The sequence below is a fragment of the Eubalaena glacialis genome, chromosome 8 (genome assembly GCF_028564815.1).
Source record: "Eubalaena glacialis isolate mEubGla1 chromosome 8, mEubGla1.1.hap2.+ XY, whole genome shotgun sequence".
NCBI lineage: Eukaryota > Metazoa > Chordata > Mammalia > Artiodactyla > Balaenidae > Eubalaena > Eubalaena glacialis.
The window spans coordinates 105,983,922-106,007,163 of NC_083723.1; the positions used below are offsets into that span (position 1 = coordinate 105,983,922).

At 43.9% G+C, this 23,242-nt stretch overlaps 1 protein-coding gene across 6 annotated transcripts in view; it reads left to right on the forward strand.

The window, feature by feature from the left end:
* Positions 1-22,538, forward strand: part of NRF1 (nuclear respiratory factor 1) — a 132,282-nt gene extending 109,744 nt beyond the window's left edge. For 5 of the 6 annotated variants that reach the window (XM_061198044.1, XM_061198046.1, XM_061198043.1 and 2 more), the window contains 2 exons: positions 18,127-18,168; positions 20,399-22,538. In XM_061198044.1, the coding sequence (XP_061054027.1) occupies positions 18,127-18,168; positions 20,399-20,562 (206 nt within the window). In that variant the 3' untranslated portion in view covers positions 20,563-22,538. The remainder of the gene's footprint in view (positions 1-18,126; positions 18,169-20,398) is intronic. The other variant, XM_061198048.1, reaches the window with a different exon arrangement.
* Positions 22,539-23,242: the final 704 nt, after the last annotated feature.

Sequence of the window (23,242 nt, forward strand, 5' to 3'; positions counted from 1 at the left end):
TTAACAAACATTTCTATAATGCTTGCTTATGCAAGCACTCTGCTGAGTGTTTTACATGCATTAACTTATCTAAAACTCAGAATATATCTATAAGGTAAACACTATTATCCCCATTTAACATATGGAGAAACTGGGACACAGAAAGTTTTGGTAACTTGACCAGGTTCACACAGAGAGTAGCAGAGTGAAGTTTGAATTCAGGCAGTTTGTTTCCAAACCGCTCTGCTCTGCTGCCTCCCTTTGATGGGAATTGTTTCTGCCTGGACTCCACAAATACAGCGTGATGATTGTCTCCCAGTGTTGAACAAATAAGTTTGGAAATGTCAGGGCCTTTCTCCCATCTCTGCTGAAGGCCACTTGCCTTTGTCTGGTTTAGCCACAGTGCCCATCTGCCCCAGCTGTTCCTCATGGCTGTAGGGATCCCCTGGTGGTTTCTGATGCCAAGTGCTCCCCTGCTCAGCATGCCCACCCACTGCACATGCATGCACGCACACGCACACGCAGGCTTTCCTTTACTAGCCTGGAGAAGCCTATAGGTCTGTGTGTTTCTCTGGTTCCAGAAGTCACAGAAGCAGTCAGCAGCTGGCTGTCAGATTTAAGTATTTTCAGTGAGCTACTTGCTTTGCACTTAGTGAACATAAGAGGGATGGGTGGGTGCTGTTTATTTTTTATTTACTTATTTATTTAATTTTTATCTTTGGCATGCACGCACGGCTTGTGGGATCTTAGCTCCCCAACCAGGGATTGAACCCAGGCCCGGCAGTGAAAGCACCAAGTCCTAACCACTGGACCGCCAGGGAATTCCCGGATGGGTGCTGTTTAGAACGAGGGGACACTGTCTGGGGGGAAGTAGATGATGGTCAGAAGGGAGTAAATGCAGCTGAAGAGTTATTTTCTCACCTTCTAGAATCCTCTACCCAAGCCCTCCTGCTGCCCTTCAGTTTATGCCAGGGCTCTTTCAGCCTCCCCACCTGTTTCCAGGGAAATAGAGACTGAGGTGTTAGGGTTGGGGAATGTGGGAAAGGGCTCAGGGGAGTTTACATTTCTGCTTAGAGCAAGTTGACTGGCTAATTTGCTTCCCCTGCTGCTCACTGAAGCCTTCCCCTTGGCTCTGCCTCCAGCCCTTGATTTCATTCCTCAGAGCGTTCGTAAAGTACATCTTTCTCTATTGTCCGACACCTGGAGACCATCCACTACCTGCTCTGTCCTGGTTGAGACCGGGGGCCAGCTACCTTCCTCGTGCCCTGAATGAAGAGAAGTGGACTAGGGTGCTGGTCTGTTTAAAAATTGAAGCTGGTTACAAGGGCATTCACATTATACTCACAGAAAGAGCAGCCCTTCTCATTTCTCTTCAGTGCCATACGTCCCTCTCTTTTCTGGCCTGGCCCTGGCAACAGTCCTGCTGCTGAGGTTCCCCCTTAAGGTTCGTAGATATAAAATTTCCTACAACCCAAAGATCCCACTCAGTCTTGCTGCACTGTGTAACACATGTACATTTTACTACCCATTCCAGTTGTCAGATCAAACTAAATCAATTTTCAGATTCTTTCAGAAAAAACACTTTATCTTCTTTTCACATTGACCATGTTATCACTTTCACCTCCGTTTTTCTCTGACCTTTTTATAAACTTTAAAAATATATATATGTTTTCCCAGCTGAATTTAATCTCAACCATGCTCATTGGAATGCCTTTTTAAAAAAAAATTGGCCTTCTTAGCAAGGGGGATAAAAGAGTAGATGGATGAGGACAGAAACATGGAGTTCAGATAAGGGAGCAGGACTTCTGGGTGGGGTCCTTGCATGAGGAACACACATTCCTATCCTGCAAGGCCTCCCAAGTGAGACAGGATGGCTGAAAGGTATGTCCTGTACTTATTATAAAGAGGTAAGCCCAGCGGGACCTGAAGGGGGCAACATGTGTGTGTTTTAATTTTCTGTGGAAACCTACTTTATGTATATTATATGAACGTTAGGGCATCCTTAACCTGGGTCTGTGGACCCTGAGAAATTCTGCAGAAAAGTTTTATATTTTTCTGGGGTCCACAGCTTTGATCAGATGTGCAAATAGATCAGAGAGAGCTCCCATTTCCCCACCCCCTCCCCAAATTAAAACCTCTGCTATAGAGAGTGTGGCTAGGGTCATTTCACTTTGTATCTGGTGTGGCACTGAGAGTAAAAGGAGGGGCAAGGGAGATGGGAGGACCTGCAGGCCCCTAGATGGATACTCTGAAAGCTGCACCACTACCAAGCTCTGTGTTCTTGGGCGAGCACATTAACTCTCTAAGCCTTCGTTGTAAAATTAGGATGATGATAGTTCCATGCTCATAAGGTAGTTGTGAGCATTAAACAAAATGAGTCCTGTGAAGTGCTTAGCATAGTGCTTGGCACATAGAGCCATCGTAAACATGAAATTATTATTAGCTGTCAGCATCAGTTTCTTCTCCAGCATTCCCCCAAATATGTTAAGTTGTACAGAGTGCATAGTACTGTTATAGACCCTGCTTTCCTGTCTTAAGGACAGATCTAAATGCTTACCTTATGCAGTTGAAGAATTTATGCTCCAGAGATGAATACTGTAAAAATGGGAATAGATCAGAGCCTTTTCTATAACCTTGAGTGAAGGAAATTGAAGGTGATGTTGTTTGATGGCTCCTGCATTTGGTTATATCACTCTCCTTGGGCCAGGGCTGCTGTTCTCTTCCAGCAGCATTTCAACTTCCATCATGAAAGGTGACTTTTTTTCACTTTTTCCTTACTATCACCACCACCATCATCCATTATTATTTACAGCATGTCCTTCTGTTCCAGCTCTTCTTTAAAAATAAGAGAGAAAATGCCAGTCTTCATCTTGATAAACTATAAAATACATCTCTCATTCTCCCTTTTCCTCATTCTCTGGACACATTAGTATAAGGACTTGTTCCTAAAAGAGTCAGTGGAGATGTAAATATTAAATTAATTTAGGAAATGTGTCCACGTTGCTCCCTCCAGAAGATGCTAATATGCTATTCTAGTGCACACTAAATTACTTTTTGCCCAGTATTTTAATTAAAGTTTAAATAAGTAAAGGTATTAAGTAAAGTTTTACTGTAAATGTGCATATTCAGTCACCATTAAAGCATGATAATAGCTTGAAAAGAACTGTTGTGTTCTTTGATACTGTACCTTTAATGCAAAGACGGGGAGTTCAGTGCCTCCGGGACTGGAAGCAGGCCGCTCCTGAGCACCAGTGCTTCGTGTGAGCTGAGAGTCCCGGGCTGCAAGCCCCGCATCCTGACAGTCCCTAGAGAGCAGCGCCTATGGCGCTCTGGGTTTGCAGGCCACCCTCCTGTAAAGTAAATGGCCCTCTTTTCCACTGACAGGGAGACCTGAAGGGAAGCTAAGATACTAGGATGGTGTCAGTCAGACCAAGCTGAGGCATTGCCTGTTCTGTAAGAAAAAGCACATGAAGGTTCATCTGTAATACAACTGTTTCCCCTTCAGAATCATGTCTTTTTTTAAGTGGAGGGGGAGTGGGACATACTCAGAGACCTGAAAAGATTACTTCTTAGAACAAATAAGATAAGGAGAGCTCTGAGCTGTGGCTCAGAAAGAAGAGTTAGGGCTGAGTACATGAACGGGACCTGCATCTGGGGCTGCCTGAGAAGCTGGTGCCACACTGGGGAACTGCAGTAGCCAGGGCAGCGCTCGGAACAGCACGCTTCGCAGTCTGTCCTCCCCGGGCTGCTCTGGGAAGCACACTTTGTTTGCAGACAGGGTTTTCCCCATTTCAGCCAGCTAACTTTTCTCCTGAGATGAAGTTTTCATTCTGGGAAGCATGTTGGTAGATGTCATACCGGGAAAATAACTGTTTCAGTTTTGCTCTTTATTTGCCTTTTGACTGTATGCGTTAAGCATTATTATTTAGGGCCTTCATCTTCTTCTTTTCTTTCTACATTCTTTCCTTTCCTTTTCTTCCTTTCTTGTTTTTTGTTTTTTTTTTTAACCAATACTACTACTACTACTACTACTACTACTACTACTACTACTACTACTACTACTACTACCACCACTGCCTTGCAGTTGACTAAGTAAGCAGTCTGCGTTGTTCTACCTTCACCCAGTAAGGTGAGTAGAACAGAGCTTATAGCCCTGTTTTGCAGAGGCAGCTAAAGCTAGGATTTGCCCAGGGTCACTCAGCTACTAAATAGTGAAACTGGAAACCAAACCCAGATCTCCAGGACTCTTTCTACTGCCTCTGTGGGCTCCCTTTTTCCCCCTTCACTCCATCTTGCCAATCCACCCAACCAAGAAAGTAAAGAAGGTATAAAACAAATGAAAATCATCTTTACTGTTTATCTGATTAAACTATTACTTGGTGTGGCTCACTATTTTGCAGGCTTGTTTTGAGGAATGGTCATAGCCGTATTTTGCTCACTTTAGAAGTCAGTGTCATGATGAATCTTAACAGAAGCCAATAAGTAAATGGCATCAAAACCCAAGATCTAAAGGTGTGTCCCGGGAATTCTCTGACGGTCCAGTGATTAGGGCTTGGCGCTTTCACTGCTGGGGCCCAGGTTCAATCCCTGCTCGGGGAACTAAGATATCCTGCAAGCCACGCCCAAAAATTTTAAAAATAAATAAAATAAAAATAAAATAAAATAAAAGTGTGTCCCATACAGTAGCCACTAGCTATATGTGGCTATTTGAATTTCAATGCAAGTTAATTAAAATTAAATAAAATTTAAAATTCAGTTATTCAGTCACACTAGCCACAGTTCAAGTGCTTAGTAGCCATATGTGGCCTGAGGTACTGAATTTTTTATTTAATTTTAATTTATTCACATTTAAATTTAAATAGCCACATGCCTCTAGTGGCTACTAATAGACCACACAGATACAGAACATCTCCATCGTTGCCGAAAGCTGTATTGGACAGCGCTGATCTAACGACTGTGGCAGGAATACTGTAGTCTTCTGGCAAGTTGTGCCCCTCTGCACAGGGGAGGGCAGCAGAAATACGTCATGAGCCTCCCTTCCCAGTGACCTTCTCAGCACAGAGACAGCCAGCCTTTGCTAAAAAACTGCCACGTGACTATAGTAATCCGCAGCCAGTGGACAGCTGGGCAGGGGGTTGCAAGAAGAACTGGCCTATTTTTGTGCACTGCAGAGTTCCGAGCAGGAAAACCTGAGCCAGGAGGCAGTGGCAACACCTATACCCACTTCCTCGTCGCCTTATTCATGACCTAGGCCACTTGCCCATTTCCATTTGGATGCTCCACAAGTGCAAATTTCTCTTCTCAACTACAACCGTCTTCAGGTCAGGTGCTCTAATGGATTTATCATGACCCTAAAAAGAATTAAATATCCAGAGCCTGGTGGGTTACAGGCTGAAAGAAGCCATTACCATTGGATGAATTCCAGATTTCACAATGAAACATGGCTGCTTTTGAGAAATGGGAGCATGGAGATGTGTAATGGGGCTCTTGATTCTAGAACCCAAAGGGGGTTACAGTTCTCTGCCCTATGTATGTTACCCACCCAGCCCTTTCATAGCATAGAAGCTTGTCCTCCTTTCCTACTCCCTTCATTGTGACCTCCTGAAGTCCAAAAGGCCTTCCAGAATAGCTCTCATTGTGGGGAATTCCCTGGCGGCCCAGTGGTTAGGACTTCACACTTACTGCCGAGGGCCCAGGTTCAATCCCTGGTCGGGGAACTAATCCCACAAGCCACATGGTGCAGCCAAAAAAAAAAAAAAAGTGTCATGGTGATGTGTAGATTCATCTTTCTCCTTGCAGATTCTGCAAGTCCAGAGGGGATGTGTCGTCTCCACTACACCATCATAAACCGGGGTGGCCTCAGGCATTCATCATTTTATACCAGGAATTGCTAATCTAGGCCCTGCAGAGAAAAAGAGGGCCTTTACAATGGAATGACCACTATACTTTGGTCTGTATTCTTAGTACTCATCTGAGCGATGGCCATGTCTTTCAGATGCTTTTAGATGCTTTCCATGTTGAAAGCTGAATGTCTTCAGAGTTGGCTCCTCGGGACCCCAGAGGGAATTAGCACACATGTGAAGCCAGGTTGGTCTGACTGTGTCAGGTATTCTCAGCTTGGGGAAAGTTGACAAGCCAGGGATATTCTAGGCAGAGGACTCAGGTCAGGGCTTCAGAGCAGAGATTCCCAAGAAGTTGCCTGCCATCAGGCAGATAGATACCACTGACCATGGTATCCTCTCCATCCCTTGTGTCCTCAAGGCCAAGTTACATGTTTCGTTATCTCATTCTCCTTCCCTTTAGGTCCCCAGATCTTTCTGAGTCTTTGTATTCGAAAGACAGATTCTGGTCTTAGATGATTCCAGCTCCTTGTAACCAAGACAGAATCTTGGTGCCTGTCATTGCAGGTAATATTCTGTAAAGGGATTTTTTTTTTCTTTCTTTTTTTTTTTTGCATACCAAATCCAGAGCCATAATTGGGCAAGTTTAACTGGAGTCATTTCTATTCAACATGTGGATGAAAAAACGGTTTTAATTGAGCATGTAAAAAGGGGATTAATCACTGTTCACACAAGAACCAGAATATCATAACAGGAAAAATTCTTACAGAATAAAGTTTTTAAGGTTCTTGGGTAAAGGGAACTTTCCTCTTTTTACTTATGCTTCCATTAGGATTTTGAAGGAATGTCAGCACACTGTTATTAACTCTAATAGCTTGCACAGCTCAGCCAGTATGGTTTGGGGCCCTCTGGCTCTCAGATTACCTGTGTAAATATAGGGATTCACTTCCCAGCTCTACCGTTTGCTTCATAAAGAGCAAATGTGCAGAACCCCGCAGCAGCAGCCTAGCAGAGCAGTAATCTGAACAGGATGAACGTGCTTCCTTTTTGTGTGATGCTCTTTCCCCATCCTCCTGCCAAGAGCAGGCTATCAAATGAAAGGGAGGTTGTGGTCGGAGTCAGTAAAGTGAATGTCTAAGTGGCACCTGCTTCATTCAGCAGATCTGCTTTCCCGGCGCCTCCCACTGCGTATCTGCTCCTGACAAAGCCTCTTTTCTCCTCCTGTTGGTCAGACTGAGAGCAAAGGCCCAGCAAGGAGACATATTGGTTTTACTTTGTCAGCACAATTGCCTGTGACATTATAATTATACCAAATCTTCATTATTAGAAAGGCCCCAATTTAGAGATTTTCAGAGCCTAAATGAGGTTTTTGAAAGTAGAATTGGTAAAAACATCTTTTCCGTTGTAAAGCTAGCAAATGGATCTGAGAATCATTGAAGGAGTCTAAATATGGAAACTGAGACACTGCTCTGAGCGAGACTACAAAGACACTGCTATCAGATTGGCTCACTAAAGAGGCGTCCAGCAATTCTCTGACTCTTCCCAGCCCAGCCTCTCCCTACTACTTGTAGCGCTATAATGTATAGCTATACTATAGTACTCTCAAATGCTGATAAATTTTCTCACCCAGAGGCCTAGGAGGTAGGGTATGTTAAAATAAGTTGATGGGGTAGGGCAGCAAAGGAAAAAACCTGTGATATATAAATAAGAGGAATGCCAGGGAAATATATTTTAGGTAAGTGCAGAGCATCCAATTTCAGATTGAGTTTCCATCTAAACAAAGGCAACACTTATGTTCTACAGTGTGTGTGCAACTGAAGCATGCTTATGGTGTGCAGTTGGCTCACTGGAAGCTCTGGGAAGGTTTTAGAGCTGTGCCCTGGCTCTCTAAACTGAAATTAACTAAAATCAAACAAAATTAAAGACTCAGTTCCTCAGTTACACTAGCCACGTTTCAAGTGCTCTATAGCCACCTTACTGCCAGTGCACAAATACAATGTGCCCATCTTCACAGTGAGTTCTTGTGTACAGGACTGTTTAGAAATTGGTCTGTACCTCCTGAAATGTCTTGACTGCTTAAGTGAGCCTTGGACTTTCAATTTCAGGCTTGCTGGAAGGGGAAAAGGAAATTTGCCTGAATGTTTTTGCAACAACTTCCAGCCATGTTACTTGACTATAAGTTTTGTCTTTTCACCTTAAAATTATTTTTCCTCCAAGAATCTCATGTCCTTTCCCCACCTCCTGCTCACTCCTCACAAAACAATAATAATAATGATAATAATGAATTGTAACCATGAGAAAGGACTTTAATTTTAGGAATGCCCACTTACAGCTGACTTGCTTTCTGGCCTTCCCTTCCTTAAGCTTTCACATCCCTCCCTACTGTTTGACTGGAGAGTTCTTTTCTCATTAAACAGAGCTTCTCATTGACAAGAGGGCATGTGAACACTCAGGGGCCAAGAGCGTGTATGTGGATTGTTCATTTTGTGCACGACATGGGGCGTGAACAACACTCCTGGGGGTGGAGCACTGAGCTGGTGGCATCTTCCATTTTCAGCTCCTCTGGGGAGCAAGGGCAGGACCTTTAAGCTTGTTTCTTCCAGTTGTCTGCCTCTAGTAGCTACTACATGGTTGATTTGACTCCTGGGAGAAAACCTATATGAAATAATAATACTACCCCAAATTTAGACAGTATCTCTTTTCTCAGGAACTTAAATCATATCAATATAATGTTGCTTATCCTCAAAGCAGCCCTATGAGACAGAAATGGCCTGTCAGTTTTATAAATGTAAACATAGTCAATTCTTAGTTGCCACACACAGATTATCTGGTATGCAGATGACTCATGACACATTTTAAATCCTTGGACAGTTTCTCTAAGCAAGCCAGGGTAAGCCTGGAGCATCTCCTCCACCCGCAGCCAGCTGCTGTGTTCTTAAGGAATACAAATTAGTTTTCATATTAACTTAAAGAAGACATAATTAGAAAGTAAGTCTGATACTCCAATAAAGATGTTTTAAAAAAAAAGAAGAAAGAAAGTAAGTCTGCTACAAGAAAAGCACATCATAAGTTCCATTTTAACGGCGTGGTGTGGAGGAAATGACCTCTCCTGCCTTTGGCTCAGCTAAGAGCTGGCTATAAGTCTACTTTTAGACACATGTGCATCATCGGCACTCGTTGTGCTGGCATGTTTGCCGAAGGATTTGTAAACCTCCACAGGTGGATGTCAGAGACACCTTTGTGGCCCAGGCACCAGGGTGTGGGTGGAGGCAGTCTTCCTGCAGCTGCCTCTCCACACCACTTTCTGGCGGCCCTTCCTGCTCAGTGCTTTTTAAAAGTTCTGTATTCTTGTCAAGCCTCTGTATGGCATATGACCCATTGCGAGTGGATGCTGACAGAATGCCACAGGGGGTTCATCTTTGCAGAAGGAAGGAAATGGCTAGAGGGTAGAGTAACTAAGAGGCTATACCCTTCCAGGCACTGCATCCTGCCTGGGTGGTGGGATTCCTCTATTCTACACTCTTCATCACCTGATCACCTAATCGTTTTAGTAACCATTGATGACTTTGTGTAGATCCATTATTTCACCAAGAGTTTCAAAATAGTGATTTCTCTAGTGTTATTATTCCTTCTGCCTTTATTAGCTGGAATTCTTTTATAAAGAACTTGTTCCCATTAACAATTTGGTTATGCTAAATACAGTCCAGGTAGGAAAGGCAGGATAAATAATCTATTAAAATGAAGTTTATAAGATAGATTTCTTTCTTTGTGACCGTCAAACCCCATAACTTTATTTCCACTTTCCAGTATGCTGTCTTCAGGTGTCCTACTGCCTAAAGCAAATTTAATTCTGCCCTTTGCATGCTCTTAGAAAGTTCTAGTGATGTTTGTTTGTTTGCTTGCTTTCTAAATGGTGCTCTACAGATTGGGCTAAGTGAGGGGTTGAAAAATCAGGAGAGCATCTTTGGAAGCCTTTTGCCTCCGTCTTTACCTGTTCAGATAGAGGAGGCAAGGACTGGATACTGGGCACATGGGGCTGGGGATGGGGGTCCTTACACTCGTCTCTCTCCTTTTGTGCCTATTTGAAATTTTCCATAATAAAAAAATTAAAAATAATAACAGAAAAATAAATAACTCTCCATTCTTAACTCTGGATAACTCCTGATTGGCCCTCGTATTCATTTCTACACCTGACTATTGCAAACTCTTAAACAGCTTGGTAGCTTTCTCCTGAGGTTTCTGTCATGTGGGCTCTATTTCCTGTTTAAAGATATCAGCTCTTCACATATTGCTCACACCCTGTCCACAACATAGACTTTGGAGACTTTGGGTGTTCGCCCTACCTCCCTTCCCAGTGATCTCTGGAAATTTACTGTATAGCTCCTGCCCTTCTCTGTACATCTCTGATCAGATGTCCTCCCTAGCATATACTTGTCCCACAGGCTTTAGCTGAACATTTTTCTCTCCTGCCATTTTCAGTTTAAAGCCCTCTTGGTCAGGCAACAGGCCTTGGAGTCAGCTTGTTCAATCTCACATTGGGAGTTCAGTCTCCAGGATATAAACCATGGTGATTCTGAACTCTGAAGCACAAAACTCTGATTTTGTTAATGTTCTTGGGTACTTCAGTAATTTCAAGAGGGAATTGTGAAATTATATCTCCAAAATATGTTTTGAAATACATTCACTAATAAAGTAAAAATGAATTCACTTTTAACGTTTGGCTTATGGGATACAGGCAAGAGGATTTTCTTGGTGGTCTGCAAAATCAAGGCTAAGGACACAGTGACACTGTCCTACCCAGAGAGAGTCATTGCTATGGAAGTTATTCCAGAAAGTGGTTTTTCCAAGAGAGCCTTGAGATTGTCTAGCAAGAGGGGAGAAAACTTTGGATGCTGAGAAGTGCCTATTACACCAGGGTACCTGTGAGGCTGCTATTGGCTTCATGAGAATATTCAGTACTTGCCAGATGTAATACATATTTTAATCCATAAATCCCTCAAATGCCCTGAAAAGCCATGGACTTAAAAAACACGGAAAAGGAAGATTAAATGTCCCAGAAGCAGCTAATATAACAGAAACAGAACCACTGGGAGAGAAATGCTTTTTCTGTTTCCCCCTTGTCTTACTATTATGAGGGTTACCTGGAGCTCCTTTTCATTTGATATCGACATTCTTTTCATGACCTTCCTTTTCTTTCCCTCGTCTGTCCTCTTTCCATCTGGTCCATGTTTGTTATTCTCAGCCTCTTTATCTGCCTGCCACCTGCCTACTGCACTAGCTTCTTTACCTGATTTCCCTTCATATTCTCCCATTTCTATACCAGAACACACCATGCCTATTTTTCTTCATATAATAGTGGCTTTCCTTAGATGTCAGGCACTGATGTAAACTTCTTTCCAGACCTGAATATAAGATTTTTTAAAGGACTTCCCTCCTGCCTGTCATCCCTAAAAACACTTATAGATACCCTCGATGGCTCTTTAAAAACTGCAGAAGTGACTTAGGTAATACAATACATGGTTTCATTTCTTATTTATTCCGATCCCTTCCAGTCACAGTCTTCTGGTTCCCCATGTAAGCCAGCATTTTCCTAATATTGATACATACAGTTCGCTTTCATGTCCATAAACCACAGAAGGCATTACATTGTGAATTTTTCCTTTGGGCTTTAAGAATTATTGTACTTCCACCAACTGTTGTGTTTATTTGATAATTTATTTGTTTAGCTGTTTTTCTCTCACAACTATCAATATTTTTCTTCCAACTAAAGATATTTCCATGACCAACTTGGAAGGCCTTTGGGCTGAAAGATTCAGTTACAGCAAACAACAATTCCCAAAGGTTTCCCAGATTGTGAGGGCAAATGAAAGGCCCATTCTTCCTCAGGCCGTCTGTCCTGCTCTATCTTGTCATGGAGTGGGGTGGGGGGAGGGCAGTCTGTGGTTCTGGGTGACCCTGACTAGGCCTGCAGCTCTGTGCTCTACTGGGCTCTAGCCTGTGTTATTAGTTTTTGAGTTTAGAAGTTTATCAGCATGATGACATCATATCATACTGTCCCTGATCATATATTTAACATTCTTAATACTGATTAATGGTTTAGCCTAGGTTGTTTATTTACTGATGCACTGAATCAACAGCTATTTCTTATATGTCATGGTGCAGTTCCAGTGCCTGTTCTGACCATAGCTGCATTCAGAAAGGAAGCTGCCTGCCAGCCCATCTGCCCTGATTTCATGGTTTTTATCTCTAATCTTTACATCTTTGAAGGCCTTTGGCGAATGATGTGCTTCCTGGCAGGAGCAAATCGCTGCTGAAAGGAGATCTGTGCTGTCTCTGCTTTCCTTTCTGCTTCCTGAGAGCTTTAGTCTAACATCTGTGACCCTAGCCAGACTTCATCAGACCTCTTATTCAAAGTCATCTTTGAAAGCAGCTGACATTTATTGTACACCTACTGTGTGCCAGGCACTGTGCCAGACTTTATCCATGTCAGCACATCTAATTCTCAACAACGCTGTGAAATTAGTAATGACCATTTTACGTATGAGGAAAGTGAGACTCACAAGCCAGTAAGTGAAGGAGCCAGGGTTCACACGTAGGTTTTTCTGACTGGGAAACCTTTAATGGAAATAAAACCTCCTATTTTACACTCACATAAAATGCACCTGAACTACCATACAGCATTTGGCTGTGCTACCTTAATAATGTTGTGGAGAAAATCCTACTCATTCTGGAGCAGAGTAAAAGGCTTTAAGCCTCTTCAGGCTGCAGAGGCCAAGGCTAATGGGAATGTAATCAAGTTTCTGAAAATCATGAAGAACATGATCAATTGTCATATTCAATTATTAACATCTACTATGTTCAGGTTGCTCAGTATTCAAAGACATAGTCCTGCCAACAATCTAAGTAAGCAGATTTGTATAGAGAAAAACTAATTATTTGGAAACAGGTTAGCACAGATCTGGTGCCAAATGAATGGTGAGGCAGTAAAATCCCCTGAAGGAGAGAACCTAGTGGGCTGTTGTGTCTGGGGGAACCCCTGAAAGACAGGGAAATTGTTGAAAGAACAGGACCTAGGTTGGCAGGGATAATTCTAGGCCAGAGGGATCTGCCTGAGTAAATACATGTGATGGTTAGGGTATGCTGAGAGGACAGATATGGTTGTGATGAAGGGGTAATGTAGAGTATTTATGGGAAAGGCTGGTGTAATCCCTCATCTATTAGCTATTTGGACTTTATTTTTCCCTTAGTAGAGAGCCGCCAAAAAGGCGGGGAGAGGTGGCGGGGTGGCCATTGCCAAACAATATTTCAAGAAGATTTAGCTAACTGTGCTGTATAGATTTATTCATCAAATCTCAGAATACTAAAAGAAGTTAGTCTTGGGAAAAATGAATTAATTCCCCTAAGTAACTTCCAATTATACGCATACGTTTATGTGTGTGTGTGTGTGCGCGCACGTGTGAGAGAGAGATCCATTACATGGTAGGTAAGTGATGAAACTCATTACCTCACGAGGGGTCAGGAATAGAGTAGATCAGCTCATGAATGATAAATCCAGAGTGTGCAAGGCTGTGACACTAACCTTTATTTTACTCTCGTTGGCGCCCATGGTCTACCACAAAGCCTCCCCTGGTGACACCATCAGAGACAGACCACTACAGAACCTCATGACCTCCTGTTTTGCAGAAAACAAGGCCAAGCAAATGTCTGAATTTTCAGAATGTGCCCCCATGTCCATCACCTCGTGTGGAAGTTTTAGAGGATCCCTCTGGCTTCTGTGGGGGGGAGAACAGAGTGCAGTGGAGCCAGGGCCGAAGCAGGGTGATCACAGGGGAAGCTAAAATGTAGTCCAGGCAAAAGAGGATAGGAGTTTGTCCAGGGTGGCAGCAGTTGGCGTGGTTGAATTCTGGGTTTATATTTAAAGGAGAGTTGACAGGATATGCTGATGAATTGCACGAGAAGTCAAAGATGGCTTGACTTCCAAGTTTCTGGCCTGAGCAACTGGAAGGATGTAATCGCCACTTGTTGAGGTGGGAGAAGAGTGGGAGCAGTGTGCTTGACCATTTGGGCTCAAGAATGATACCCAGCTGGTAGAAAAACAAAGCAGGGTCAGGTCTCGTTTTCTTTTACAGGGAAATGTGGTCCTGGAGCCAGCAGTTCCTCCAGGATTTGGGGCTGACTGCTATTTGACAAGGAAATCCTTGTGCTGGGACCTGAAGTTCCTGAGTCTCTTCTGGCCTCTTTTTCCATTTTGGCCAATTCTGTAAACCTTACCAAGAAGCCTGAGTGAAGAGGCAGCAGTGAGCCCAAAGGGGATAGTCCTCTCCCTTCTGGGTCTCTGCTGGACATAGTGTTTGATGGTAAGGGCTTACTAGTGTGTGCAAAGGCTCCCAGATGCTTCACTTTACCACAAACTCGGTCATCTTGAGGGGAAAAAAAGTCACTCAGTCTCTCTCAGTCCGTGTTTTGTTGAAGTAAACTTTTTGTCTGTTTACTTTTGAATTTAAAGAAAAGGGGGATTAGATTTTCTAACCTGAAGAACTCTAAGGTTTCTTACAGCTTTGAAAGACGGGGGTACTAGAGATTGGGGTACTAAAATCTTCAGGATTTTGTTAAGTACGTGCCTTTATGATAAGTCCATGGTTCTGCCAAAGGAACTTGCCTATCATTTGTGAAAGGGAAGAATACCTGCCCTGCCTACTGCTCCATAGTCTTAGCAGAAATCTAGTGATATGCAGTGGGTGTGAGAGGGCTTTGAAAAGTGCTGTACAAATGCCAGGAGAGTCTTATTACTAGGATTGTGCTAGTCTTATTACTAGGAAGTTCTCTTGAAGGAGAACTTCAAGTCCTTAAAGTAGAATGGGAGGGGCTTCCTGTTGCCTAATCAATCAAAATGACCCAGAATACAAGCTTAGATTAACATACGCCTTCTAGATTAGGGCTAATCAGGGGCAGGCTGAGCAGATGCAGGGACAATCCTGGCCTGATTACTGAACCTCAGCATTTAATCATCTCTCTTCCAAGGGCAGCCGGCCGATTTAGTGCACGCTGGGTTTCCAAGCCTCTAGCCCCCTCCCCCTTTCCCTTGCCACAGACATAAGGGCTGCTAGGTCAGAGACACTGAGTCGATTTAATCTAATCCCATGTCAGAATGGCTGTGTGTGTGAGAGAGAGAGAGATTCTAAAATCCCCACAATGGGATGGTAATGCACTTATTTAAGGTAGAGGTAGACTGAAACTGCATGTAGAAAATAATGGACTTGGGATTTCAAGGCATTCGAGGTTACGAAATGACCCTGTATATGGAATTTCTCCCTCCGAGAAGCTTTTTACATAAGTAGTTGCTGTCACCAGTTACTCACTCTCGAGACAGCTTTGTATGGGAGTCATTTTATCACCCAGTTGTAGAGGTCAAATTTACTCCTTCCCTGACTGTGAGGTGAAGAAATCTTTAAAAATGGTTTTATTTGGATGAGCTCTGAGTGTAGTTGTTTTTGTATTGCTTTCTCTGGACTGAGAGCTCCCATTCTGAAACAGCCTGATCACCTGAAGACTCACCCACTTCAGTCATTTAGTCCCTAGGCGAGGACACCTGTGAAATCTCAGAAGGCAGGTTTCATTCATGAGTGTAGAAAACATTTACTGAGCACCTGCTGATCGCTAGGGACTCAAGTATGGAGACTCCATCTCTCCCTTAAGGAATTTACAGTCTCCTTGGAGATAAGACATGCAAACAGTGATAAAGAATATGACCGGGCTTCCCTGGTGGCGCAGTGGTTGAGAATCTGCCTGCCAATCCAGGGGACACGGGTTCGAGCCCTGGTCTGGGAAGATCCCACATGCCGCGGAGCGACTAGGCCCGTGAGCCACAATTACTGAGCTTGCGCGTCTGGAGCCTGTGCTCCGCAACAAGAGAGGCCGCGATAATGAGAGGCCTGCGCACCGCGATGAAGAGTGGCCCCCACTTGCAGCAGCTAGAGAAAGCCCTAGCACAGAAACGAAGACCCAACACAGCCATAGATAAATAATTAAATAATTTTAAAAAAAAGAATATGACCACTGCCTCCATGGAGGCCAGTGCAAAGTGCTGTGGGCCCTTGGGGAAAGAGGAGCTAAGACAGAGGAGGAGAGATTGGAGCTGACTATTGAAGGAAGAATAGAAGCCCATTCAAGGAACAAGCCAGGGACAGTCATTCCAGGCAGAAGTCACAGTGTGTGCACACTGTGGAGGTGTGTGTGGAGAGAACCTCAATCAAATAGTTCACCTGCCTGGAATGTACAGTGGGTGGGGATTCATGGATCACCAGGCTGAACTGAGCAACAGGGGCTGATGTGAAGGGTTGAAATACCTGCAAAGGGATCTGGACTTTACATCCCACAGGCCATTGGAAACCACTGAAGAATTGTAAAAGAGGGCAACAAGATCAGTTTGTGTTCAAAAGATCATTCTGGTTATAGCAGTGTCAGCCAATTTGTATTTTTGCATTTGAACCTTTCTCCATTTTATTTTGAGGCAAATCTTCCACGATACTAAAAAGTGTTTTAACAACAGTGTTGGGCATGGACCCGCACCCTAGGTAACCCAAACACATCATAAGCCAGGGTGGAAGAGATTTAAGTCTCACAGTTCTTCAAGGTTCTCTCCACCCCATCAGTAACCCAGGACGGTTGCTCACAGTCAGGAAGAAGCTCCCCACCCATAGTATTCACTGTATTTGTAAAGTATGTAACTTGTTCCCCAAGCTTGGAGCTTTTGGAACGGAATCAAGCCCAGAAGCAACAACAGTGAAATGAGACTGATCTTTGCTTCTGGTTTTGGTTGCTGTTTACTAACATGTGGGTTCTTTGGAGGTGTCCTGGTTTTGCCACAGGGCATTTTGGGTTATTTCACTAACTTTTTCTGTTTTGACCAGAAGAGAGGATGAAAGTGAAGATGATCAAGATACACTGGGGTGATGGAAGGGGGTCATTTGGTCTTCAGATACACTCAGGCCCATGCCTGGAGTCTAGACACTGGGGAGTAGAGCCCAGCTGCACGTTGGTTGAGGCCAACAATAGAGTCCCTTGGCCTGCTGCCCTTGAGGCCGTGTTGATGCCAGTGTTTGGCACACCTTGTACCTCATACTGTGGGGAATAGAACATGAACCAGAGCCAAGCCTGGCCTTGAAGGAGCCTTCAGTCTAATGGGAAGGCCTATCTACATGCATTAACTGTGCCAAGCCAGATTATACCCCGCTGTTGAGCGCTTATTGAGAACCCCAAGGAGGCTGCTATCAGTATTGACTAGGGCTGGGATAGGCTTCCAAGAGGAGGGTTTTAAAGGGGAAGGAGTGGGCAGTAAGGGAATTCTAGGTAGTGAACAACTTGAGCAAAGGCCCAGAGAAAGTCCAGGGTGATACCCAGAGCACAGGGAGTAAGGGAAATGAGACTGGACAAATCACAAGAGGTTCTGAATGCCATACCCAACATTTGAACTTTATTATAGGCTTTGGGAACCTCTTTAACATCAGGGGATTTGAAAATTTGAGGTTGGGGAATGACGAGTTATAGAAAGATAACAGGTGGCAGGAAGGGGTGAATGGAAAGAGGAATTGATTAGAGACATGTAAGAGCCATTTGCAAGGGTCTAGATGAAAGAAATTGAACCCGACAGCCTTCTGAAGCCAATGCATGGCCCCTCAGCCTGCTTCCTCCCAGTGTCACTTGTGAGTGTGAGCTGGCCTCCTCCTTCCTCCTTTTAGGTCCCAGCATCTCAAGTGTGAGGATGGTGGGCCATGCCTTGCATTTCCATTAACACACACCAGGGTGAGCCTGGATTCCCAAAAATGTCAATAAAGCAGAACCTCAAGCCCCATTTCAGGTTGCATCATCGAATACTTATTTCTAAACTGGCAACACTTACCCCTAGAAAACAATTAGATACAACTTGACATTGTAAAATAACATTTTATTTTATGTTTGATTTTTTTTTTGCATTAGGAAATATTCTGTTAAAACATCCCTTTTTAAAATTAATTTTTATTTTCATCAAAGTGATATATAGTTTTAAATGACAAAAAGGACTAAGAGCCTTTTTTTAAAAAATATTTGTACCCCAAGGGCAACACTTCATGCTCTTTTTTCTGGTATGTATCTTTATTGCTCTAAACAATAGTCTTGAGTTGAGACGTTATTTGTTATCAATTTTTGATAACTCAGTTTCTATGTTTATATTGTTAGAAACATAAAATTTTATAAACGTAAAAATTGTTCACTGCCAAGACGAGTGGGTATGGTTAATCCTTGCTTTTTTTTTCTTCTACTTTTTAAGGAGTAATCACCGGTTCTACCCAATTCTGGAAGACCCCTCGAGGTACTTTATCCCACAAGCTCATGCCACCTCCCCTCTGTCCTCTCAGACGTGCTGCACAGCCCCCTTCCTGGGCCCTCCTGCTGCCCCCAAGCTCCCTGCAGTGGAGTCTCTGTCTCCTAGACCCCACGGCCACTTATTTCTTAAGTTTTCTCTCTCGTTTCTGTAGGGCACATCCTTCAGAGCTTCCAAAGAAAGTGTGCATGGCGGGCCAGTTTTTAGAGCCCGTACAAGTCTGCAGATGTGTTTATTCTGCCCCCATGCTTAACTGATCTGGGTGTCGCTTCATAGTCTGGAGAGAGAATTCTAGGCTGAAAGCATTTTCTCTCAGACATTTGAAAACATTGCTCCATCATCTTCTAGCCTCCAGGCTTGCTTTTGAGAAGTCCAACAATATTATGATTTCCAGTTCTTTGTATATGACGATTTTTTTTTTTTTTTTTTTTTCTCGAATCTTTTGGGAGCTTTGCTTTATCCCTGGTGTTCTGAAATTTTCCAAAGCTGTGTCTTAGCGTCTGGATATTTTTTCATCTGTCCTGCTGGGCACCTAGTGGGCCTTTTCAATCTGAAACTCATATTTTTCAGTTCTCGAAATTTACTTACAATGTGTCTGATAATTTCCTACCTTCTGTTTTTTCTAGTCTCTGGAATTCTCTTTTATCAGAGATTGGACCTCTTAAGATCTCCTACTTTCCATCTTTTAATCTTTCCTACTCTCTAGAAGATTTCCTTGACTTTACCTTCTGATCTTTCTGTGGCATGGATTTCATCTATTTGATTTTTAAAGAATTTTTCTCTCATTCCTTTTTAATAAAGCTATCCACTTTTATGATACAAACCTTTTCTCTCTCCGAAGATATTAGAGTTTGGGGGCATTCGTTTTTGTTTTTTCTGCTCCCCACATCGTCTCTGTTCCCTCTGTGTTCCCTAAGAGTGAGACACTGAAACACTGATTGTCGGGGTGTGCAAGGCAGAGCTGGGCGGCCTGTAGGCCTCAGGGTGGTAAATATTAGGGCCGCAAGCCAGGTTTTTCATTGTCTCCGCACCCCCCTCCCCTCACCTCCCCACCCACCAGATGTCACCGTAGGTCTTCTCTGCAGCCTCCCTGGGTCAGTTTCTCAATATGGTGGGTGAACTTCAGATGTCCTGTCAACAAAGGTCTGGGTGTTGGGGTTGGTGGGACCCACTGGTCCAGTCAGTTGAATACAAGCTGTCAGCTAACGCCTGTTTTTGGCTTCTTCCTCTCGTTCTGCAGTGGCTGAGCCTCCATGTCCTGAGCTCTCTGGGACACAGGAGTTGCAGCTTCCCCTCCTCTGATAAGTCAGAACCCCTTTACGTTTGCTTTGCATCTTCCAGAAATATGTTGACATCCCTCATTTATATCTTTTTTTCCTCCTTCACTATAATTTTTATTTTAGAAGGAAGAGGAATTTTATATGTGCATTTATTCTGTCTTATTTAATTGGAAATCTTTTTTTTAATATGTTATATAAAATTATCAACTTTCCTTTCTTAGGGAGGACTGCCCTTTTCTGAAATTATTTGCTTTTCCTCCTTTCTTTCTGTTAAACCCTCCTTTCTAAAATAATAGTGGTATTAGGAGGTAGTTGGGGATCTTTTTTTTTTTAAGTCGACCCCAGAACGTATTTAAAAATTTTACTGGTCTATGAAATCTAATATCAGAAAACTAATTACCTAGGCTTTTTTTCTTTTTTAAATAAGCTGACTCTGAGGAGAGGGATAATGGCCAGAAGACAGGATAGGATTGAGGGAGAAGTTTTTTCAAGCTGAGAGAAACTTGAGCATAGGCAGCCAGAGGGTTGACAAGTCAGTGTAGCAGAATATCAAAGAAAATTAATGGTGGCCTTTCCTGGAGAAGAAGGCAGTCAGAAGAGATGGACTTGTTGAGAGGAGAATTCACACCTGATGGGCCTGTGTATGCTTCCTAAAGTTGAAGGTAGGCCGGCAGGCAGAGTCATCTCTTGGCAAGTTGGGGAGGCCCTGTTCTGAGGCATGTTTCTACAATTTCTCCTAATTTTCTTTCCTGATAGTCTGTTTTAAAGAATTAAAATGGGGTGAGAAAAGGGTTGTATTTGTGCCTGGACAGTGGGTGTGCAATTACCTGAGGCTGCAGACAGTGATACTCTTGAGGGCTGGAGCTGATTGCCCTGTCCAGCCAGCATCTGGGAAGCTGCACCCAATCCCCACCAACGGTCTCCCCTTGTCTCCCCAGGACTGGTCCAGATCCCTGTGAGCATGTACCAGACTGTGGTAACCAGCCTCGCCCAGGGCAATGGGCCGGTGCAGGTGGCCATGGCCCCTGTGACCACCAGGATATCGGACAGCGCAGTCACCATGGACGGCCAGGCTGTGGAGGTGGTGACGTTGGAACAGTGACATGCAGCCATATCATGGCATCGTTTTCTAGTCTACTTCAAAATTTTTTACACGTTTGCAGAGGTGCAATCAAATGGAATTAAGTCTCTCGACTTTGGAAGAAAAGTTTTGTTAACCTTTTTTTTAAAAAGGAAGAAAGGCAGCGGATTTTGGAATTGCATTTTTTTAAAGCACCACTTGATTTTCTGGGATTGGTGGAACAAGATACTACGTTGTCAATTTCACTGTCCCAAAAAAGCCAAATTGTGGCAAGGACTTCTTTCTGCGAAAACGTGTGTATACTTCTGTGTATGTGTGAGTGTGAATATATGTATATGTGTACATATGGATATACACATTTACATATATAGATAAAGTATATATATGTGTGTGTGTATGTATGTGTGTATATGTATGTGTGTATGTATATGTGTGTGTGTGTGTGTATATATATATACACATATACATATACATATATATATATATATATATATATATATATATATATATATATATATGTATATGTATGTATGTATGAAACCCGCATGGAATTATCTGTATGAGATCAAGGTGAGCTGTGGAAAAAATAATTCACCCAGTTTAGTGGGTGTTGGGTACGTGGCCAGACACAGCCACCGGTTTTTGTTCATACCAGGGTCATGCGTTGAGCTACTGAGAAACTCAGGCAGAGGTGACCATGCCCTTCACCAAAGCTGCCTCCCAGTGGCCACCCAGAACTCTCCCTGCTGGACTCGCCTGAGGAAGGATGTTCCAGAATGGGGTGAGGTCCAGAAACTGTGCTTGCAAGGTCCAGGGGCCTCGTGGTCTGGCAGCTGGGACGCTCCTCGGGCCGGCCCAGGTGCTGACCTTGCCGCGGGCAAGTGAATGTCCTTAAAACTCCCAGGCACGGACGAGAGGGTTTTCCTCAGCCTCCCCTCTCCTCCCCTCCCCAGGAAACCTTCTTGATCTCATGACTATTAACATGTCGCTTTGGTTTTAAGGTCGGTCCTGAATTGGTCATGTATATGAACTGAAGGTAACAGAAGTGTTAAGGGTTGAGGAGTGCGTGCGCGTTCAGTGTGCTGTGGGTGTGTGCGTGGTGCGGAGAGAATGGGGGCGTGGGAGGGGTTGGAAGGGGAAAGGAAGGAGGGAGAGAAAAATCTTCAAAGACCAGGTTACACCAATGGGAGCAATTTATTCCTTTCCTGTAACTTTCTGTAGCTTAACAGAGGAGACTGAAACTGACGGGGGCACCTGGCGCGAGGAAGGTTGGCCATCACGCTGGGGGACGTTAGAGAGAGAGGGCTGAGGGTGCTTCCTGCACTCCTGGATCAGGCCCTGTTTCAGAAGGAACCCTGCAGTTTTCCCAGGTGCATCCTGCTGGGCCCGGGCCCCGCACAGCTTTCTTCTCACAGGTGTTGATTGGTCTGGGTGTTCTTTGTGACTAAATTCTGTGATTTCTCAGCTGCAAGCCCCAAGTCTCCAGCGGCTAAATTCACCTGACTTTTTGACAGGCCAAATCTCTGCTCCTTGAGTACAGGGACAACTCTTCCTCCCTCCTCCCAGGCCCCCCGTGTGTGATAGTGTATTTAATGTGTTTTTTTTCTTTTAATGCGACATTAAAAGATTCTTCACGTCTTGCTCAGCCTTTGAGAAAAGTTTCAGATTCTTGTATTTGCTTGTTTTATATAAAACTATCCAATGTTCTTCGTATGTTTTTTTCTGTATGTAATGGGGGGAGGGAGGGAAATTTACATAAAACAGTCCTAGTTCTACAATTTGTTATTTTTTTAATTATTATTTTTTATCGTCGTTGTGAAACTGTCCAGGGGCTTTAAAGTCCGTGTTCCTTTGTGGTGAAATAACCTCCTAATAGTTTGAGAAATTGCCAAGAAGAAGAAGAAGAAAAGCAAGACCCCAGTAGCAGAGCATGGATTCTGTGTCGTTTTCCATTCTGTCTATTACTGCCTCATTCAATAAATAGTTAACAAAGTGGCAACAGGAAGTGGAACTGTTCATCTCTGTAGGAACACTTAGCCTCTTAGGAACTCTCTTTTGGGGTGGCTTGTTCTGCTTTGTAAAAGGAAAAGGTGCTTTTACCCAAGCTCAGTGATCTTTGAACTGTGCTCCTTGGCGCCGTGGAGCCCTGTAAGGGGAGTGCTAGGGTGGGGCTGGGGCCTCCTGTCCGTCCCCCATAACCAGAGCAGCTCTGTTGAATCAGTTTTGTAAAATGCTGTCCTGGGGGATTAGGGGGATCTAGTTTGAAAACCTCTATTCAGGAGTCCCCTTTCTAGGGGTTAATTGCATCCCACATTAAACATCAGGGTGGGTGGTGGTGCCCGTCCATCTGCGTCCTCCCCACATGAGTGCTGTTCACTACTGCAGTGGCTTGTCCTTCTTGAAGCAGGGGCCCCAAGCCGTTAATTGTTTCTTTAGGCCCTCACTCCCTGGGCTCGCGCACAGCTTGCTACTTTAATGTGGCAGCTGCCCTTCTTGCGCCCGTGCCTCCTGCCACAGCCCCAGCTTCAGGCCCTTCCAAGCCCCTTGGGTCTGCCCCTCCGCGTTGTGCCCCTTGTGCCCACCACAAGCCTCAGCCTGGAGTGACGCGCTCCTTGCTGCCTCCGCCACCCCTTTCTTTCCTTTTGTCCTTGGATGTTTGGGTCGGTTTCCTGGTGATAATGATTAGAACAGTTGCATGTGA